General features: G+C 34.7%; 1 protein-coding gene across 3 annotated transcripts in view; it reads left to right on the plus strand.

The window, feature by feature from the left end:
- LOC120631458 (kinesin light chain) overlaps positions 1–6965 on the plus strand; it is a 75892-nt gene extending 68927 nt beyond the window's left edge. Inside the window, exons 13-14 of one of the 3 annotated variants that reach the window (XM_039901061.1) lie at positions 1424–1501; positions 4881–6965. In XM_039901061.1, coding sequence (XP_039756995.1) covers positions 1424–1501; positions 4881–4979 — 177 coding nt within the window. In that variant the 3' untranslated portion in view covers positions 4980–6965. Of the gene's footprint in view, positions 1–1423; positions 2238–4880 lie in introns of those variants that run through there. The other 2 variants (XM_039901059.1, XM_039901058.1) reach the window with 2 other exon arrangements.
- Positions 6966–22199: the final 15234 nt, after the last annotated feature.

Below are 22199 nucleotides of genomic sequence, written 5' to 3' on the forward strand. Positions count from 1 at the left end.
CATAGTAAATTTTGTTATGTGTTATTTGTTTCTAAAATCCAAAAATTAAAAGATATTAGCGTTCATATTGCTTTGTAGACCCTGCAAATGTTCACTGACGATTTTTACTTTACATATTATTGCCATAATTTTTCTGGTTTAAATTACGGTATTATAAATATTTTGTAAAAGTTCCCGTTAGTCTAAGGTTACAATTGCGAAATGCAGTTTTCAGGAATAGCAGAACGATTGACTTTTGGACTATAAAAGTTCAGTAATAAATTGATACATTTAAATGTAAACTAAATTGATAGTAATAAAGTGTTTTGTAATTTACGTCAGTGGATTTTGTGAGAATATTTTATTTTTTTCTTCGTACTATAATTACTTATTTGTACTATGATTTTGGTTATGATCTATTAATATTTTATATTTGTATATTAGTATCTTGCATTGATGCATAGTTTAACTAACATATATAATAACAATTTATCATTTATATATGAAATAAATAGTGCTAGTTTGGATGTAAAACCTCAAAGATTGCAGTTTTAATTCAGTATTGCTAAACCTTACTCTTCCTTTAAGATTAAGATAGCACTACTAAATTGAATCTGCTATCTGAAGATTTCAGATTAGTTTGATTAACTTAGGGCGAAGTACATCATAATGACCGTTTTATAAATATCTATTCTTTTCAATTGGGCTGGCAATTTAATAACGTCTAGAAAGTACACAGCCCAATGATTACCACTTTTTGTTAATTATTTTAAAAGAGTTTATATAATACGATACTGGGGTGCAAATTAAAACTGAATAAACCATTTTGCACGCTGCCTAGCACGTCCCGCCTCATGTAAGTTCTTCATCAAGTTAATTAAATGTAGTAACCAAAGAAAAAAAACATTTCAAATTCATTTACAGTACATTTTTTTTTTACATACGTGTCTATCGACGGAGTTAAAAAATAATTAAAAGAAACCTCTATATTTTAACAAATTATTTGTGTTTAAATTTCTAATATGAAACGAAAGATCGCAATTTATTTATTCAAATAGACCTATCACAGGCATCTATGTAGCGTTCACACATATATGGAGCTATCAAGTTGTTTGCATTAAAATTGATTAACCGAAACGTAGGATCAAATAAAATCGCAAATTATTAATTTAATATGCTCATTTCACCTGTGAAGCGTTCACAAATATAAATTTTAATTTTAATTTCGAAGTAATGCTACCTTTATACATTAAACTCGATGATTTTTAATTCCGTCGATATTATCTAAACCCAGATACTTACTTTAGATTACTCGTCCAAAAATCAAAAAATATAAATATTGCATTGTTGTCGCTCTTTATTATATTCAATATAAAAACGTTTCAATTGGTTAGATAAATAAACAAAATGGCATTATGTATGAATAAGATAAATGCGATTTTAGGCATTGGACATGGTGAAACAGTCACGATCGAGGAGTGGCCGCGGCCCGCGGGAGGTTGAACCGCGTGAACATGAAGAGGTTAGCCCCCCATCCCCACCCTCCCAAGCTTACGTACCCTAAAATCCTCACTGATGATCCAAAAGTTTCGCTTCACAAACACCTTTATTCACAAGCAATACTAGGAAGTGTTTTTCTTAAGAGTCTATAAGACTGAGATAACTACGCCCACAAGTGTAGAGTTGGTTTCAAGTGTCGCAGCACTGTAACGTCAGAGTAAAATGGATTTTAATTTTATTGTTATAAAGATTAAGTTAATCCACACTATTACAGCTTTCATTTCTAGTGGAACCATTATAGAACTAGAATCATTATTTATTATAATTGCTGCTCTTAGAATGCTTTCCAGACGTCTGTCAGTTGGTCATCTAAAACAAAAAAAAAAGGTTTAAATAACCTCGTAACAGTATGAAAGAAAAAATATTTTTTACTCTGACATTACTATTTCAATATGCGAAAATACAACTGTGCGTCGGAACGTGCGGTTGGTAACTGTGAGACTTCATAGTTATTGTGAATACAGGTGTAACGCCGCCGTTCCACCAAGGGATTGGTGAGAATGGAATCTCCTCTTTTTTAAAGCTTGCTCTAGTGCAAAGCACTCAGCTTATTCTTAAGATAAGTGCATCTTAATGGAAATGCAGCGTTAACAATATAATTATCATAAGTGATACTGTATACGACCCTATTATTGTAAACTTCTGTAAAACATTAAATTAAAATGCACCTAATTGAGAAGCCATTTCATTGAATAATATAAAAGAAAACAATTTACAATGATACATTAAGAAAAAGCCTATAGCGAATGCGAGGGTAAAAGTATTGGGATTGATCTGTACGATTAGCTAGTTGTTTGAAACGGCTTTTTCATGCAGATTTTTTTTAGATTTAATGCCTGATCGGGAAATAAAAGCCTGTTCCGCGGTCGCCAGATTTACATGGCAATAATAAAAGTATAAAAAAAAGTTCCATCTTTAATCGCAATATGGAGAGTTACTCGTAGAAGTCAATATACAGTGTCACTGAATATTGGATAGAAGCAGGCGTGACTTTGCGGAAATCCATAATATATTATGAAAACGAAGCTCAACTTGCTATACTCCGCGAACAGCAGGAGAATCTGTATGGTGTAATTTATAATTACTGCAATCCCTATACTCCACACCAAACAGATCACCGGCAATGTAGCAATAAATAATTGTTAAGAAAATGGAAAAACACAACAATTATTCATTGTAAAGTCAACATCTCCTGAGGATGCTCCGGTTTCGGAGCGAAACGTGCGTAGAGGGTACATTGCCAGTGATCTGTTTGGTGTGGAGTATACGGATTGAAGTAATTACAAATTACACCATACAGATTCTCCTGCTGTTCGCGGAGTATAGCAAGTTGAGCTTGGTTTTCATAATAAAAGTATCACTGAAATTCAATCCTCGATCCTATACCTCATCATCCTTGGTATCCCATGTCGGCGTTTTCCCCAGGATCACACGACGTTTCTTGTTTGTGCTTGTTCACTAGGACCTGTGCTTTTGTGTCTAGTCTAGGGGTCGGCGGCACGTTTCGGTGTTGTGTTTTCTACGATGTTAGTAAATGCAAGGGCGGAAACATACTTATAACACGCCACTCGACGTCACGTCACACGTGTTAAGTCAATATAACATATTTAAATTAAAACGAGTTAAAACACTAGGTATAGGTGTATGAAAGCTTACTCGTACGTAACTTACTTACGTACCAAGAACCTAAGAAGATTCTTAAAACGTTTGTTTTCTAAATCTGGCTGGCTGGCGTCGCGTGGTTTGTTATACATTTCTGCCCTTATCAAGTTCACATAACGCTATTCAAACTCCAGTTGTAGGTTTAAAAATACCACTGTACTTACTTTTATTCTCGCGGTATTAATAGTGTATTTGTTACATTGCGTAATTGTAATATTTTATAAGTAGGAATAAATGAAACCATTGAAACCAATGAGTTATAGTCAATAAGTTGTGCATATTCAATTTTATTCAGTTAGACTTTTTATTAACTGCCCAAGTTTTATCCGTTCAAAGAATACATAAAAAGTAGATGGTCAAATTTTTACAATAAAATATTTTGTCCCAAAGGTGACTTATTGACCACGCTATACTGATAATCAGTAAAGCGTGGTCACTAAGTCAAATGTACACACTTAGTTTTTGTTTTTTTTATTCCACTTCAAGTTAGCCCTTCACTGCAATCTCCTAGTCATACCCCTTCGTATACTGGGAATTTTATTTTGTTGTTTATACCAAAGGTCTTAATATTAAAATTAAGGCTGTAACTTAAAGACTTTCTAGGAGTCGTAAAATTTATAAGAATAATATAAGTTATTAAGATTAGTTTTTTAAGTCTCGTTAGTTCAAAGTTTAAATAGACAGAGTAAACACACTTGGATTGTTAAATTATTTCACTGTATCTTTGCAATTATTTAATTCGTCAAAATAAAAACTAATACCTGGTTTGAGAGCAAACCTAGACTAAGTCCAGCATTAATGCCCAATCAAACCTTTAACAGGTAGGTTTCTATTTAAAATTAATTATTTCCACATATGCACAACACTTTGCTTTTATGAGATTTAAACTTATTGCACAAGAAACAAATTCTGTTACTTATACTTCGTTGAATTGTGAAACTACTTAGGTTTTGGTAAGTATATATTAAATCACGCTTGCTTGGAAACCGTGTGTACATTTAGATATTTTTAGTATGTGTTTTATATGGAAATAGGCAAATCTTCATCAGATTATTTGGTGTAATTTTTTGATGTGTGATTGTGTGTGGCAGCGTTGCAAGCATAATATTAACACTATGATATATTTTTACACATAAAATTAATCCCTTTTTGGCATACATATATATATATATATATATATATATATATATTAATTATTATTTATTATATATATACTACTGCTACTCTAAAGACAGCAAAAGTTTCGGTCCTAATTCCGATTATATTTATTCAATTTAAAATCGATTTAGTAATTATTATTTATAATTCGAAGTACCGAGAGTAATGGATGATTTTAAAGCGAATGAATATATTAAAATTAAAAGGGCAATTTAACCAAAAGGGTCTTTTATATGTGAAAAGCACAGTAACCATTGGGTTCGCTTTTAGGCCTTGAAATACGACATAGTAATTCTGCAAAAAATGGGGTTTGCCCCATATACTTTTGTGAGATAATGGTACTCATTTCATAGCAAGCCAAACTTAACTAAACTGACATGCAATACCTTAAATCTGGTCATTTAATTATATGTATATATTTTTTGTTTTCTCGCTTCGTCTTATACCACATCCTACCGTACACGCTTGTTATATTTTAGTTGCATATTTTTTATTTGGTTTTTTCTTGTTTTGTTACATAGGGCACGAACCAGGCGAGTGAGCCCCGTATGAACCTAAAATCGAAACTGTTCAATGCGCTAGGTATCAACACAGGGAGCAATACGCCGCCGCACCAGTAGTATAGACTATATACCTAGTTGTCTAGGTTTTAATTTTAAGCACTTACTCGCTTCTATGTGAACGCTCCTCGGGCCTCGCGGTGCTAGAGCGAGATGGAGAGATAGTGAGCTAATTCTAATCAATTTTATCAATATCTTATATTAGGACACGTTGGCTCATTATTTTTCATTACGAGGATCATTCATGTCTCACACTCAAATTTTTTTGCCCGCCTATATATTTGTTGTTTTGTAGTTAAAATGTATAATTTTAACGCTTTATTATTTTATCGTTTTTATTTACGTATAAATGCCCGGTAAATATCGGTAAATCGGGTGATAAATATAATTATTATTATTAAAAAAAATGTTATCACAATTTTGCCTCTGGAATTCAGTATGGCGGGCTTCTAGTTTAGTATAATTTATTAGCATGCGGTAGGTTTAGCATTAAGAAAAAAAATACGAAAAAAAAATATTAAAAATATTATTATACGATGGAGATGTGTGATAGAAATAAAAAAAATAATGAAGCATGTATACCGTCCCGTAAGAGATATAATAATTACTAATATTATAATTATTAAAAATGCTAGATGGTGCGTTTTTTGTATTTAAAAAAAAATGTTTTAAGATCATGACATTTTGAAGTGTTGAATTTTACGAACTTTTTTTTATCAGTTTAAACTTGTTTACATACATATAGCAATTTTTATATGCATAGTATTTTATGTGATATTACGTAAGCATTTAGTTCTAGACAAAACGGTACGTAAAATTCGACCCTGGGCATTTGTTCACTATGACATTGGAATCTTAACAAACTCGTTATAGGTCTGCAATCACACGAAGACCATTTAGCCTCGATGTAGCAGTGTAGTATACCGACAGGCGTATTTATTGTGACGTTATTCGTCGTAAATTTACGTGGTTTTGACGCCAATTATTTTATACACGGTCATAATTATAACTGGCATGTCTACATGTAGTCTACAAAGTAAAATAGTGATAAGGATTAGCTATACTTTTAGAACTGTTAATTTAGTCTAGTTAAGTAGTGCATGACTGAATTATCACCAATACAAAAGTCTTACCGGCTAAAAATACAAATAGAAAGAGAGAAGAGGACTTGGCGCCAAAGGTTTAACCTATTATTTGTGTTCGTGTGATAGATCTACAATAACTAAAATCTATGTCTTTAAAGTAAGTTTTGTTAAATTTGACGTCAAAACAACACATTGGTCGAGCATCGGTTAGAATTTCAAAATCATAGATAACAAACATGCGCCCGGGACTACAGAATCTAAAATCTATAATTGCATTTATTAAGTTGTGGCGTGTCAGAAATATTTATAAATTGATATTTTGCATGTGAATACAACGATTTTATTTTATTCGCTTACGATTATATTATTATTGTTTTTATTTTTTTTTAATTTGCTGATAATTTTATTAATGTATAATAATTTTTGCCGGCGAATGCATGGATGTACTTTTTATTGTGAAAGTTTTCATGCATATTTTATCTCTTCTTACCAATCAAGTAATGTTTCTTTTGTTCTTTTAAATAATGTTATGCTTAAACTCATTCCAGTGTAGCGTATATGTTTTCGGTCTTAAGCTTTATGTGAGAGTTGGTGTAGACGCGCATGTAGAAATTCCCGGTTAACCGTATTCGGTTGAATCGGTCGCCGAAGAATTCCATCATGCGCGCTTAGACTTATATAGGAATTAAATATTTTAGTATTTTTTATAATTTTGATTTTTTATTTGTACGAAGGTGCTGCTTGGGAATGTGAATTTTAATATTACATTACATCTTAATTATTATAATATATTATACAAGAGACACAAATTTGTTTTACATCGTTTTATTATTGAGGAATCTCTGATACGAAAACCAAGTCTTAAAAAAGTACCAAATATAAAAAAAAAATTGCTACCTTGTCTAATTGTCGTGGTTTCGAATGATAACTTTTAATTGTTAATAAATATTTATGTATCATTTGTTTTTGTTTTATTTTATGATATATTTTTTGGCGATATTACTCCATTATCCATCAATCTAAACCGATTTTGATATTTGTTTCTCATTTGAAAGATGGCTACTCATTTAGAGTGGGAATATGATAAAGATCAGCAAGAAATAACTCTTACTGTGTAGAATATCTTTGAGCGTTTGGGTCTAGGAAAGCTCCTGACAGGTCGCGATTGGATGAAACTGAAGTAAATGTACGATATATAATCGGTTTATTTACTCTACTAACGAATGATTATAATTAAAATTAATGAACTGGGTAAGCAATATTAACTGTATGTTACTGAGACGTAAATAAAAAAAAATTATACTGCTGTCATAACCTTGTAAGGTTATGTCACAGAGACTCAGGGACGGGACAACATTTTAAGGCACATTGACCCATATCTCTAACATAATGTAAGTAATTATGTTAGAGAAACGTTTTAATATATTAGAACTGAGCCTGGCATACCCACTGTCTGCATTTTTTTTTCTATAACAGTGACTTAAAATAGTATTCGAAGTTCTGCGCACTTGGTTATAGAAATAAGTGCCAATATGCCTTGAACATTTTTAGTTTGACATGCGCTTCTATACTACGCAACCATTCCTCGACTTCGAATGCTCTACGTATAGATACCACATTACGAAGTTTTTGCGCTGCGCCAGAGCTTTTTAAGCAGAGGATTCAAGGGCTAAATGCAGCCAGTAAGTCTTGATACATCTATTTAGAAACGTTACTTAAAATAATGAATCTCAAAATACCTTTCTTGTGTACTCAAGACTCCTCTAGTAACGAATAAACGCTTTTATATTAATAATATTATATTATCGAAAGGCGTGTGACCATCGTGCGTGCACACACATTTCTTTTGACAAGATTTAGCATAGTAGCCCACTTTTTCTAACATTTCTAAATAATTAAAACAATCTTACCTTGATAATAAAAAACGTATGTTATAATAAATATAATTAAAAAATGATTATCAGGAAGAGATGTTTTATATTTTTAAAAAAACAACGTTCGTGTTCACAACTTTTATAAGATGGTGAGAAAAAATGGACTCTGTAATACATTATTAGTCATTACCTTCATATTTCAAACTCGGTTTGGATTTTTTTGTTCTTTAAATAAAATATGAAAAGGTGAGTCTACAGTGTTATGCAATTTATAGCCCAAACAAAAACTCCTGTTACTAAATACTACGATTTCTCTAATCGCACTATAAATAATAACGCATGAAAAGGCATATTGAGATACAAGACCAAAACGCGTGGCTTTCGCTGTTAGTTCTTTAGATGCATGTGGCATCTCAGACATTCGCTGTTTTATACATTTAGTGGTCATTCATCATCTTTTCAATAAATTTTACGTAATTTTTTTATTATTTTATAAAAATTGGCAATTTTTTTAGTAACAATAGTATAGGTGGTTAAAATTTACATAAATTAAAAATGGGCTGTCCTTCGAGTTTTCGTTCGCTATCTTTTAAATAAAAATTTATTTTTCTATGGATTCGAACCAAACATCCTATTCCATTCAGCAAATATTAAATACCTTACATCTTCATCAGTTTTATAAAACTGTAAAATGTTATTTACAAGAAAGTAAAAGTGGAATCGTTGTTCGAAAAAGAAATTAGTAAAAGCATGTGCAAGAGAGTACAATAAAATAACTAACAAAGATAACATAGACATAACATTTAATTCTAGTTGAACCTATTTGGCAAGGGTCTAATATCACACAGCCTATTCATAGTCATTATTACATATACCTAATTACATAGAGATATGGCTAAATTTATTTTTAGTTAAATCTATTAGGCAAAGGTCGTTTATCGTGCAGCCTAGGCATATATTTTTACAAGAATGGAGTGTAAATTGCATAACACGGGGCAGGGCGTGGTGTCTCGCAGTGCAAGTTTCACGAAACTCCGCGAGTCTTTGCGGCGCTCTTCCGTGAGGCTTTTCCACCGCCTCGCCGGACGGCACTCCGCCCATCTCCCTCCCGACGTAGACTACACCCAATACAACGATCCGGACAGGTTTGTTTTTAGTTTTTCTTTGCTTGTTTACTCCTAATTAGGCATGCATTTTTTTATTCCTATAATATTTCATATATAATTTGTATGAAATTGTTCTGTTAATACAAAATAAGAATTTGCAAAATATAAATTGCAAGTGATTCAGTTCAGTAGTTATTTGGAAAATAAATACTGAAACAGTAGTATATTTTACTGAAATATTTTCTTGTTACTGTTCGTCGTTATAATTTGCTGCCAGAAACGTATTTTATTTTAGAAACAACACTTTTTAGTAATGACTTCATGTTTTTATTTTATTATAAAAGTTTAATGGCAAATTTTATTTTTCCTTTTAAACCGAAATAAAGATACATCTTACTGAATGGTTTTATAAAGTCTGCCGGTTTCCGAGGTTTTTTTTGTATTCTGACTCAAAAGTATAAGTTTATATTAACGTACGTTACACTTATGGTATAAGTAAGGCGAGGCAGCTTCATTTGAAATCAACAAAGCATAATAATATACTTAACACCAAAACGGCTTGCGGATGATACAATTATTTTAACTACCTAATAATTGTTTTTTTTTAATTAAATTTCTTTATACTCATAGCAGCATGAAACGCGCAAGCTCCCTGTCCGAGCTCAGTAAGCGGCCGGCTAGCCCCGCACCGCCTGGCGACCAGCGGTAGCCAACAGTTGGACCCAGCAGACGGAAACTCTTCATCGGATATCTCACCATTACCCTCATCAGAATACTCTCGCTACAATCATGATATTACCTAACTTGAAATAATATTTTAAGAGCAAATAGGTTTCTCAAAATAATTTCTGTCATAAAACAGGTCTATCTAAATGACAATGGGTCTGTCAGAAAAACAATGGGTACATCGAGCAGTGTGGCTGCGAGGTAATTTCAACTAATTACCACAATGTTTTAGGTGTCTGTCTGTTACATTCCTACCCTGCATCAAGGTGACTTATATTGTGGGTAAAATATTAGTCGTGGGTTTTACTTACCTACTTACAGAGGATTCAGTAAATATTTGAATATTTTATTAAAAGCAGATAAAAGTAGCTGTTTCAGATTACCCACTAAGAATAGGTACATAAGTTTCAGATTTATTTCAAGGTTATGTGAGATGTTATTACCTAAAGGAGTACAAATCGTACCTATACGATTTCGTGTTGATTACAAAACTAGTTAACGAAAGCTTTGAACACTAACCTTTTTAAAGTGCAATATATATATATATCAATGTAAGTTGTATGTATATATTTTTATAATAAGTATTATTGAAATTAGAACTAAATTTATTAGTAGTAGCCATTATTTACATAAATTAAGTAAGAGGGAACTAGTACTTCATGAAACTCTTTTATATATTTATTTACTAAACGTATTTTAGTTCTATTGGATTTTTGTTGTGGTTAGAGTTGGCAAAACTGTCTTTGCCTGTACGTTTAATTTATAGAAAAAGATATCTTCGTTTAAACTGTCCAAAATTATGTATAATTTGTGGTCGACATAAGTTGGAGTGGGAACTCAAAATTACAGGAACCCAGATCAAAGAGGAAGGTTAAATTAAGTGTACGGGGTACCAACTGAAGTGTCAAAAATAAAGAGGAATAAGAGAAACTGTAAAGTGCTGTAATAGGAGATACTAAAATGACTGAAAGCTGTAAATATGTGGTTTATTTTAGTTCAGAAGTGGGATACGAACCCACAAAAGTGGACTGCGATGAATAAAATAATAGAAATTCTGTTGTCTTTTTAAAAGTGAAAGTATCATAGCCTGCTAAACTGAAGTAAATACAATGTGCTGAACATATTGGCCAATTTAGAACACTGTCAATGTTAATATTCTTAGAAATTCTGTACACGCAAACAATTTTATAGCTATTATGACGCGCTACACGCAGAGCAGCGCAGAATGTGGAGGTAATAACATCTCACAATACATAACTTAGTAAGCGCATTGTCAGTATTTTGCCGTAAAGTGTACTTAATATAAGCTTATCGTGGCTTAATTAATGTGCAAAGCCTTAATTATAAGAAGATAGGAATAAATTAATATTTATAAATCTGCGAATAAAATTAAATAAATAAAAGAACCATTTACACGAGGTCAATCACGAAACTTTGCTTTGATTTATAAGCTTCTATTTTTGTATTGGTGTTAAATAAGTATATTTAAGCCATAAAAATGTATGTAACATTTGTATGGCTCCGTGGTAAATATACTTATGTTCCAATGATTATGCGTGTCAGAACATGTGGTAGTGGAATTGGTCACTTTGGTATGTGTCGAAGGATTGAACTTCTCATAGGAGTGTTTTGGCGGAATTTATAGAATGATAACTGCTGCTTCCATAGGTACGACACGATATAAGTCCATTCACTATAACTTGTCCCCTATTTTACATACAATACTATTAGCGGGGCAGTTTGGAGTTATTAATAAAAATTATAATTAGACGCGTGCTTTTTATAGGCACATATTTGTATTTCTTGACTTTTCTTTACTAAAAATGCAAGTTCTTATACTGCATACAAACCTTTCCCTTGGATCACTATTGCTACACGGCAAGCATGGGCGGGAGACAATTATCTCCCCGGGGAAAGGATAAAAATTTATCTTCTCCCACAGCTTAATCAATTCTCAGAGCACTGGCGCACACGAGAAATAATATCCAAATAATATATGTGTAAAAATAAACGGGGATAAACTTCTCCTATTCCACGTTCCCGTGTTTAGCAGGTATAATTATATCTCATGTCTGGGGATATAATTCATGTCTCCTGCCCGTGCTAGCCCTGCTGAAAGCTGCATTTAAATCCATTGCGTAGTTAAACGTACGTGTACAAACGGGGAGCGGTGTTTTAAACTAATTAAAGATATAGAGGACAAGTTATCCTCTCCTCCTCGAATCCTCTTATCTTATATAGTTGGGGACAAGTAAAAGTGAATGGACTGTATTCGAAGATTCCCGGACCACAGACATGAAAGCACAATTCATTGTCCCAGACTAACCACACGCAGAAACCTTTTAACTTATAGACTTTCTTGACGGAATGGAATGTGTAGTAACCTCAAAACTGAACGAACATCAGTTGTTGGAAACTACATGTTCAGGGCCAGTATTTTTGCCCAACAATTGGCATACTTATTTGTAAAGAGGAGACAATAAATGAATCTAAATTAACTGGTGAAAAGTGGCGAGAACGAGTTTTTAGACAATTGTATTCCGTTGGAATCATCTATAGACTGTAACAGTCCATTGCAAGACTAAAAGGTCTCTCGCAACGGGAAGGTTTGCTCATAATTACCAAGCTGTGCAAACAGGTTGGGGCTATCAGTAGATGGTAACAGAGAACGCTGATGCCTAATGTATTCTTCTACTGTTCGAAATACCAGATTATTTCTACCGCGCACTTGCAAATTATGGAACAATCTCCCATCTGTTGTGTTTCCTCAAGAATACAATCTAGGGTTATTCAAGGGGCGGATAAACAAATTCCTTAAAAGTCGGCAACGCATCGGTGGCTCCTCTCGCGCTGCAGAGGTTTCTGGGCGGCGTTGATCACTTACCATAAGGTGACCCACTTGCTCGTTTGCGCGCTATTAATATAAAAAAAAAACGTTGCTGCCAATATTCCCTTAGTCGAACGACAGCCGCGAGAAGAAGAGGGGAGGTGACAACTGCAATCTGCCGTCACCAAACACATCATGCCTTCCTTTATATGCATGCCGGAAAGCAATAAATAAATATACTACTAATACACACACAGCATTATTTTTATACTTCATTTATGTTCAGTTTAACAGCACAATTACTGACACTAATTCCGGGAAAATAGATTCGCGATTTTCGACATATTTCTTTTTGTCCATTTCGTGTTTCAAATTCTTACATAGCAGATAAGTTAAGAAGAATATTAGGCAAGTTTGAAATTTTACAGAAAGCTATTTTCTTACATTAAAAGTCAATAGGACGTTTATTAAAAATACAATTATTTATTGCTACAAAACTAGTGATTTAGGTAAACGAATACCTGTGCAAAGGTCGTTCTTGAATTATGCGGCTTCTGTACTCCATTGATGCCATTTTAACCGAAATAAATGATACTGAAGATTTAAGCTTTTTTTATTTACCTCGTCCATCCAAACCTAAATGAAGTGATATCCGCGTATAACGCGCGTTTTTTGATTTAAGCAATTCAATATTACTTGCTTTAACGGTGAAGGAATACATCGTGAGGAAACCAACATGGCGGATAGTTCTTCATAATGTTTTTAATGGCTTTCTAAGTCCACCAATCCGCACTTGGCCAGCCTATAGTCTCCTCATTTTGACAGGAGACCCGTCTCCTGTAGTTGGTCGCATTGGCGTGCATGGAAGAAGAAGAAGAAAAAGTCTTTATTGCACATACAAATATAAAACCAGGTTAACAAAAAAAACCGATAATATACATATACACAAAGGCGGCCTATCGCTTGAAGCGATCTCCTCCAGACAACCTTTGGTTGAAGAAACATATTAGAGAAAACGGGATAGTGCGATACTTAAATTGTAAATAATAAATAAATACTTAAGGGTAGGCTTTTAATAACTCTTACAATGCCTATCCTTAAGTTTCTTATAACTCGTACTGGAGATTTTCTTTATTTTATATGATCTGCATACCCTGTGCATACCCTCTATGCACGCCACTGGTTGGTCGGTAATATGTTGATTCATCATCATCGTAATCATCATTCATTCATTACCGGCCCACTTTATTATAGGTGAAGTCACTTTATTATACGAGGGATTATAAAGGTGATAATTCATACCTATACCAACATGTACCTACGCCCATTGCGTTCGTAACAGTTTAATATATTTGACTGGGTACCTCTCTGGCGCAGTTGACAGCGCTGTTCTGGGTTCGAACCCCAGGAGGCGCATAGTTCTAAATGTTCCCTAGTCTGATCTGATGGGAGGCTTTGGTCATGGCTGGTTATCACCTCACCTACAAAGACGTGCCGCCGAGCGATTTAGCATTACGGTCGCGATGTCGCGTAGAACCGATTAGGGGAAATGGGTTTAATTTAATTGCCATATCCCTCATCAGGTTAGCCCATTACTACATGATTGCATCATCACTTACCACCAGGTGAGATTGCATTCAAAGGCACAATTATAGTGAAAGAAAAAGTAACTACCTATTCTCTTAAATACTTCGAAAAGTTCAATTCATACAGGCTCTGAAAATAAATCTTGTTTGCATTTGTTTGCATACATAATAATCATTTATATCCTTACTAATATTATTAATTTTGACGGCCGAGTGGCGCAGTGGGCAGCGACACTGCTTTCTGAGTCCAAGGTCGTGGGTTCGATTCCCACAACTGGAAAATGTTTGTGTGATGAACATGAATGATTTTCAGTGTCTGGATGTGTTTACCTGTATATGATAAGTATTTATGTGTATATTCATAAAAAAAAATATTCATCAGCTAACTTAGTACCCATAACACAAGCTACGCTTACTTTGAGACTAGATGGCGATGTGTGTATTGTCGTAGTATATTTATTTATTTATTATTTATTATTAATGTTAAAGTGTGTCTTTTTAAATGTTTGTCCTTCCTTTACGATCTTACTAAGCCACTTTTATACTTGATTTTTGGCATTGAGTTAGTTGGAAGGACGGAGAGTGACAAAGACTACATTTATCCCAGGCCAGAACTGTTCGCTCCGGATTTTGTGAAATACCGTTATAAATACGTATTAAATTGCGGTTTTACGTCTCTTATTGTTTCATTCCGTTAGTTTAGGAAGCATGGAAGATATTACTTTCAATGATAAGGCCGCCTTTTACACATTACGTTGTTTTGTTCTTTTTTTATGTACTTTTTGTTGTGTGCAGTAAAAGTATATTCATTCATTCATTCATTTATAATATACTAGCGGACCCCAGCGCAATCTGTCGGGTTAATTTGTGAATCTAAACCAACAAACGTATTCATTCAAATCGGTCCAGCCGTCTAGGAGGAGTTCAGTGACATACACACGCACACAAGAAATATATAAGTAATAAATGAAATTGTTTAAAGGAATAAATTCGAACGAAGAAAGTGAGTAACAGCTAGTTTAAAAATAAATTAAGTCTACCGATCAAATATGGGTATTTCGTTGTTGAATTAAACATTGCTTGCGTTTGCAGTAGATAGTTACCCCACAATAACAAAGTCGCTGAGTCAGCCCCAGATATTTCGGCGTTGATGAGAAAAACAGAGGCAGTTTAAAGTCACATTACGTGTTATTTATTACGGGTCACTACATCACAAACGATTCGAAATGATTTTGGACGGTCTGTTTTATTTCAATAACTGGTTGTCCACGACCAGCAGATTCTGTATCCCAATTGACACCAAATAACCAGTCAAATCCACCCCTAAAGGTTGAAAGAATTCTTAATGACAAGACACACGTCTTGTTATGAAGATTTATATGTATAGGGCTAAGTTTATTTAATTAGGAAAAAATTTAGGAAATTTATTATGACAAAATAAGTAGGTACTATAGCCTTATAGTTTTTGTTTTACATTTTTGTTTTAATTAAATTATTATTTTTTTCCTTTTTTGTATAATAATTGCTTGCTAGGTACTTATTCCGAAGCAATTGTGGTTGATGTTATCCTATTATATGTATAACCAAGTTGTGGAAACTTCATTGGTTTATGTGATACAAAAATACGGCATTTCTTTTATGTGTAATAATACTTTTTGTATCCCTTGAAAAGCTAATAAATAAATAAATAAAAAATAAATTTAACTGAGTGGTATATACTTATTTCTATATATTTCAATTAGATATTATTTCACACAATCTTCCAAGCTCCACCAATAAGATAGTTTATGACATCCTAAATATGATGACCTACGTAGGTATTTTTTTAAAACATCGGAATTACCTATATTACCATCATCATCGTCATCATATCACCCGATAGACGTCCACTGCTGGACAAAGGTCTTTTGTAGGGAGTTCCCAATTCCACGGTTCTGTGCCGCATGGACCCAGCGGCACCTGCGACTCGCTTCAGTTCGGGGCTGCCATTCAACACCGCTTGCCCCGCGGTAACCACAACCGCTGCCAGAGCCAGGAATAGCGGGGCCGCCGGGAACTAGGGGCTTTGGATTATTTCTCCTGTCCATTTAAGTTATGCCCGATAATAACCACAGGCGGGTCATCGCAGGGCTAGACTGAACGCACCGGCGTCGCTGCTGTCCGACACCGGTCTGTGCCATTTGATCAGCCTAGCCAATTTGAAGTGGTTATAGCGCCACTCGTCGGCGGCCAGAGCCTCGTCGGTTAGGCAGCTGGGTGCACCACGGGCAGGTGAGATTGGCAACTTGGGAGGCTGACTGGTACTAGCCTCCTACCCATATAAAATGTTGTAATACTTCAGGAATATCCGGAACAAAAAGTCTAGCAGCTCGTTAGATGCTATTCCTAGAAAAACTGACATTATTAAGTAGTATAGTGGTTTTCGTATGTTTTACACTTGTTAATTACATCGGCAACCGCGGCAAATCAGCCTGGAACACAATGCGATGCTGCTTTGCGTCAGAAATAAAATTCACATATCGCCATCTAGCTCCAAAGTAAGCTTAGCTTGTGTAATGGGTATTAAGACGACTTACGAATATTTTAATGAATGATATACATAAATACTTATAATATACATATAAACACCCAGACACAGAAAACAGTCATGTTCATCACAGAAATATTTTCCAGTTGTGGTTGTGTGCCTTGGACTCAGAAAGCACGGTCGTTGCCCACTGCGCCAATCGGCAGTCAAAGAATCATGGCAGTAGTGCTTTCTCGTACAAGCTCTACAACAAAAAGCTATATTAACTACTATAACACGTAAATGTTACTATTTTTTATATTACAAAGTAACAGAGTTAGCCAGACGGTAACGGTTACAATACAACTAGGTATATAACACAAAAGAAGTAAAGAACCACTTAATGAATTTCTAAGGAACATACCTATACATGTCTTACATAATTTTTCTATATCTTAATATATATAAATCTCTTGTCACGATGTTTGTCCGCGAGCAGCACACCGTGAGCAGTCTGTTCCAACTTAAGAGATAGGATAGTTTAGATTTTTAATTATAGTCGCAATTTTATTTTATTGCAAATAATTTTTCTATAATTAATTGACAGTCACATGTTATTGACAGTCACATGTTAGGCTTAGCGAAACTGAATGCTTTAAAAAGACAAAATCAAACGCAGACGAAGTCGCGGGCAACAGCTAGTAACTTAATATATAGTACTTAGTACTTACTTAATATATAGTAGGTATGTAATAGTTCTATGGTTCCGTGACACCGGTGAGTTGAAGTTTTCACAACAATGTGATTAAAGTAAACAGGAGCTGAGTAAAAAATTTACTTATATATCCATCGTGGGCATGAGCCACAGCTGACAAAACATGGGGACACGCGCGCGGGTTCGACAAACGAGAAACGAGAAAATTATATACGTAGGTAGGTAAACGAATTTATTTCTTTTCATCGTCATCATCATTATCTCAACCCATTACCGACCCACTTCAGAGCACGAGTCTCCTCCCACAATGAGAAGGGGTTAAGGCCGTAGTCCACCACGCTGGCCCAGTGCGGATTGGTGGACTCCACACACCTTTGAGAACATTATGTAGAATTCTAAGGCATGCAGGTTTCCTCACGATGTTTTCCTTCACCGTAGAAGGAAGTGATATTTAATTAGGTACTTAAAACGCAAATAACTTTGAAAAGTTAGAGGCACGTGCTGGGACTCGAAATCGGACCCCCGATCGCTATCACCGCTTTTATAACAAACATAAAAATAAGTATATAATACAAATTTCGATTATTCGGCGAAGTAGGTTTACTCTCGATGCACTCTTGACGTCGAAGTCAAGTTTGTCTGTTTGTACTCTACCACCGTTTCAGTACGCAGGCTCTACCGTGAAGACGACAAGAAACTCAGCAGTTCCAAAGTTAAAAAATTGCATCTTGTGAGAGATGAAAGGGAAGCTGGATGCTTAATTGTGTTAAAAACGTTGTTGAAGCTCATCAATTGGTAGGTCCAAAATCAGCTTAAGAAATCATATAATAAAATCCCACAAATGATTTCAGTACCTTTCCCAGACGATATGCAGAAGTAAATAATTTATGTCCTTTTCATTTAACATTTCATTCACTTTTTTTAATATATTATTAAGCTTGAATGTGTCCATGAGAGCTACTGCTGACAAACTGTATCATATGAAGACTGTGCTTAGGTGTAAGAAATTAAAAAAAAAAAAAATTACCCGCTAGACCGGAGTCCACCACTCTACTCTGGCCTTTGAGACCGGTATGAAGAATCCTGTCATAATATTTAGGAAATCCTATTGTAATATTAAGGATTACATGTACGATAAAAAAGCTTGGAATTTTACTATGGGGTAATGCTGCTGATATTGGCACTATTTTCGTGCTGCAGAAGAAGGCGAAGAAGAAGTTCGTGCGATCTATAAAATGGGTCCGAGAGAGTCATTGAAAGATAAATTTAAAGATGTTAAAATAATGACACTCTATAGCCAATACATATTTGAAAATTTAATGTATATTCACAAAAATATATCAAAATTTAAAAGAAAATGTGACTGTAATAATTTGAACGTTAGAAGCAAAAATAAACTTGCAGTGCAGTACACTAGACTACACAAAATAAGCAATTCATTTAAAGGAAATTGTATACAATTTTACAATAAATTACCGGTTGATATCTTGGGGATGTCACTAAAGAAGTTCAAAGTTTGTATTAAGCGAAAGCTTATAGAAAAGTCCTATTATAGTATAAAGGATTACGTAAACGATAAAAAAGCTTGGGTGTAAACAATTGATCTAACCAGGTTGATTCTTAAATATTTTCTAATGACAATGTGAGATGGTGATAACAAAAAGAACACCCGGCTTAGTTTGTTGTGGGCTTCTTCTTAGACCAGGGCGCGATTGAAACCCTCGTAGCTTTAGTTTTAAGTTTACGATTGTAGTTATCGCCATCACTACTCACTGTTATATATAATAATGCATCAAAAGTGCCATCTATGTGCCTATTTGAATAAAGGAATATTTGACTTTGACTTGACTTGGGTATGAATAACTCTAACTTCATAGCTACACTAACATTAACTCCACTTTTAGATGGTGATAACAAAATAAAAATCCTGTCTATGTTTGTTGTGGGCTCTTATACCAGGTCGCGTTTGGAACCCTCCTAGCTTTAGTTTTAAGTTAACGAATGCAATTATCAACATTAGTGTTAACATGTTAAATGTATGAACGCTTCATAAGTGCCTGTGATGAGGTCTGCATGAATAAAACATTGTTGAATTTCCGCCGGTGTTTTCCTTAATCGTTAATGCAAGTGATATTTTAATTAATTAAATAACTTAGAAGGGTTTGTGGTGCGTGCTAGGATTTGAACTCGGTTTCTGCAAAAGAGACGACTATAGAAAAATAGTCTGTTAGCGTTTTTACTAGTCTATCGCCGCTTTTAAATTAGACTATAAGAGATCGGTTATGTATATCAACAGAATATGATAAGTTCATCCGTGCAAAGACTAGGAACAGATCCTAGCTGTTTACAGTCTCAGAGGAAGTGTCGTTCCGATGCCCTATAAATTGCTCATTCGGTTTTGCCGCCTGGTTATGCCCGCCATTAGCTTTTCCTCTAATTAAATATACCTAATTGTCCTTAATAATCGATATACCTAATTGTTTTATGTAATATAAAGTTAAGAAAAAGGGTAGCAACAACTGTAATAAACCTAAGGTAGGTAATATTAACGTATCTACTTTTCATGGTACCTTGAGACCTGAATGTCCATCGGCTCTTTTTAGGGTTCCGTACCCAAATGCTACTTAGACTTCGCTGTCCGTCCGTCACTCGGTTATATCTCAGGAACCGTGATGATAGATGATGTATTTCTGTCGTCGCTATAACAGCAGATACTAACAAAACAGAATAAAATAAATATTGAAGGAGTCTGTCATACAACATTCATGATTTTTTTTGCCTTTTTATACATAAATCGCACTTGGCCAGTTTTTTATTGAATCACGTAAATCGGACCACCATTTTGTCATAAATATGGTAAAGGATAACATATTTTCTTCGCTGCGAAGAACTTCAAAAAATTTAATAGTATAAATACTTTTAACTTCATATACAAATTTAGACTGCAATTGTGTGGTGTCGCGGACAATTATGGTATGGTACCTCTATATGGGTGGTGAATGTTGTCTGAACAATATTTCAGTCAGCGAGTAGCCAGCCCGTGGGAACCGAGGGCAGGCCGGTCCCAGGGGAGCCCACCGCCCCTTAAACACATGTAATTGCCCTCCACACCTAAATCTTAATTACGTGAAAATTAATAGGTGTATTTAACTACAGAGTACTTATGATAATGTTAGACAAACCATATCATGATCAATAATAGTCCATAACAGTTCACTCCTGGGTTAAAAGCCTCTCCCAACAGAAGGGTTTGCCCATAACCACGACGCTGGACGGGCAGGTTCGTAATCGCAGCAAGGTGAGCATGGGCTGGAGATAATTATATCCCCGGGGAAAGGATAAAAATGTACCTTTCCCACAGCTTTATCAACTCTCAGAGCGCTGGCGCACAAGTGGAAATAATATCCAAATAATATATATGTGTAATAATAAACGGGGGTAAACTTCTCCTATTTCCTATCCCCGTGTTTTAGCAGGTGGACACGTTTACGTTTGTTCATTCTAAGTTTACACTTATAACAACCCTAATGAAGATAAAAGAAACGACACGCGCATAGTACCTACGCTACGCGACGCGTACCTAATAAACTTGAAGGAGTCACTAGATATTGATTTTGCATGTGATGTTAGAGCTGTATCTGATTTCTTCCAGAAAAAACTATGGCAGTTGTTTACTCAAAAACTATTAGAGTTTCGGTTTCACAGATAAGTTATGTATACGTTGTTTTGTTATACTCATCTTTTTTTCTATGTTTTTTTGTGGTGTGCACTAAAAGTATATTCATTCATTCATTCATAAGTCTTAGCAAATAACGTACCTCTAAATCCTGTGAAGTAATGTTTCGGTTTCCATTTACAAGTTCTTTAAGCAGAGAAAACATCAAGATTCAAGGTGAGACCCCGCTCTTCATGAACATGGTCAATGTTCTCTATAAATGGTTAAACCTTCCCCAACTTCTGGAGAAGCCAAGATGATATATGATTTTTATAGCCGTAGTTATTCATAAGTTGTACAAGAATAGAATAAGGTACGATAGGGCTGACATATTTTTGTAAAATAAATCAATAAGAATAGAAAAAATTAAAAAAAAATGGTTAAACCTGGCGGGAGTGCGGTGAATCTGCTAGTGCATCCCATAGGTTCTATTGCTTATACATCCATGGCTGGACATGCAGCCATTGAGCATTTAGTGGGTGCAAGCCACAGATAACTACTAGGCAGGGCATGCAAAGAAATCGTCCTGCACCATGCCGCCCTGCGTCCAGCAACCTGAGGCGAAGATGTTAGGCCCCATGTGCCCTTCAGGTCTGGTTTTCCGCCTCGATTAAAAAAAAATAAAAAAAAAGCCCTTCAGGTCAGAACATAGCATTGCAACAATGCTGTTTAGTGACAGAAATAAGCAAGGCGGTAGTATGAGTACTTTCCCGGACGTAGGACGTAGGTTGATTTACTATAAATCATCGGTACAAATTCGGATCTAGGCCATAGACAATCTATCTTTCTAATTGGGATAATATATCCAAAAAGTCTTCTTTTAAACTCCCTTTTTCACTGTAGCGTCAAAAATGTATGTAAACATTTCGAAATCACCATTTCGTCTCACCCCACAACAAAAACAAAGCAACTGAGATCAGACAAATGGTTGCAATGTGATAAAACAAACTGCTATTAGTTATGACCACTGTTTGATGGGCCCGCCCAAAGCACCGCCCTGCGCGTGCGCATCTCGCACTCTCATTAAATCCTGAAAGTCGGGTTAGGTGGACGTGTTTTCTGTAATTCAAAGTTTAAGCAGAGTGTAGATCAGACTATTTATTGTAAATAGGAGTTTCTCGTATTTCTTATTTATATTTT

This window comes from Pararge aegeria, chromosome 18 (genome assembly GCF_905163445.1).
Source record: "Pararge aegeria chromosome 18, ilParAegt1.1, whole genome shotgun sequence".
Classification (NCBI taxonomy): domain Eukaryota; kingdom Metazoa; phylum Arthropoda; class Insecta; order Lepidoptera; family Nymphalidae; genus Pararge; species Pararge aegeria.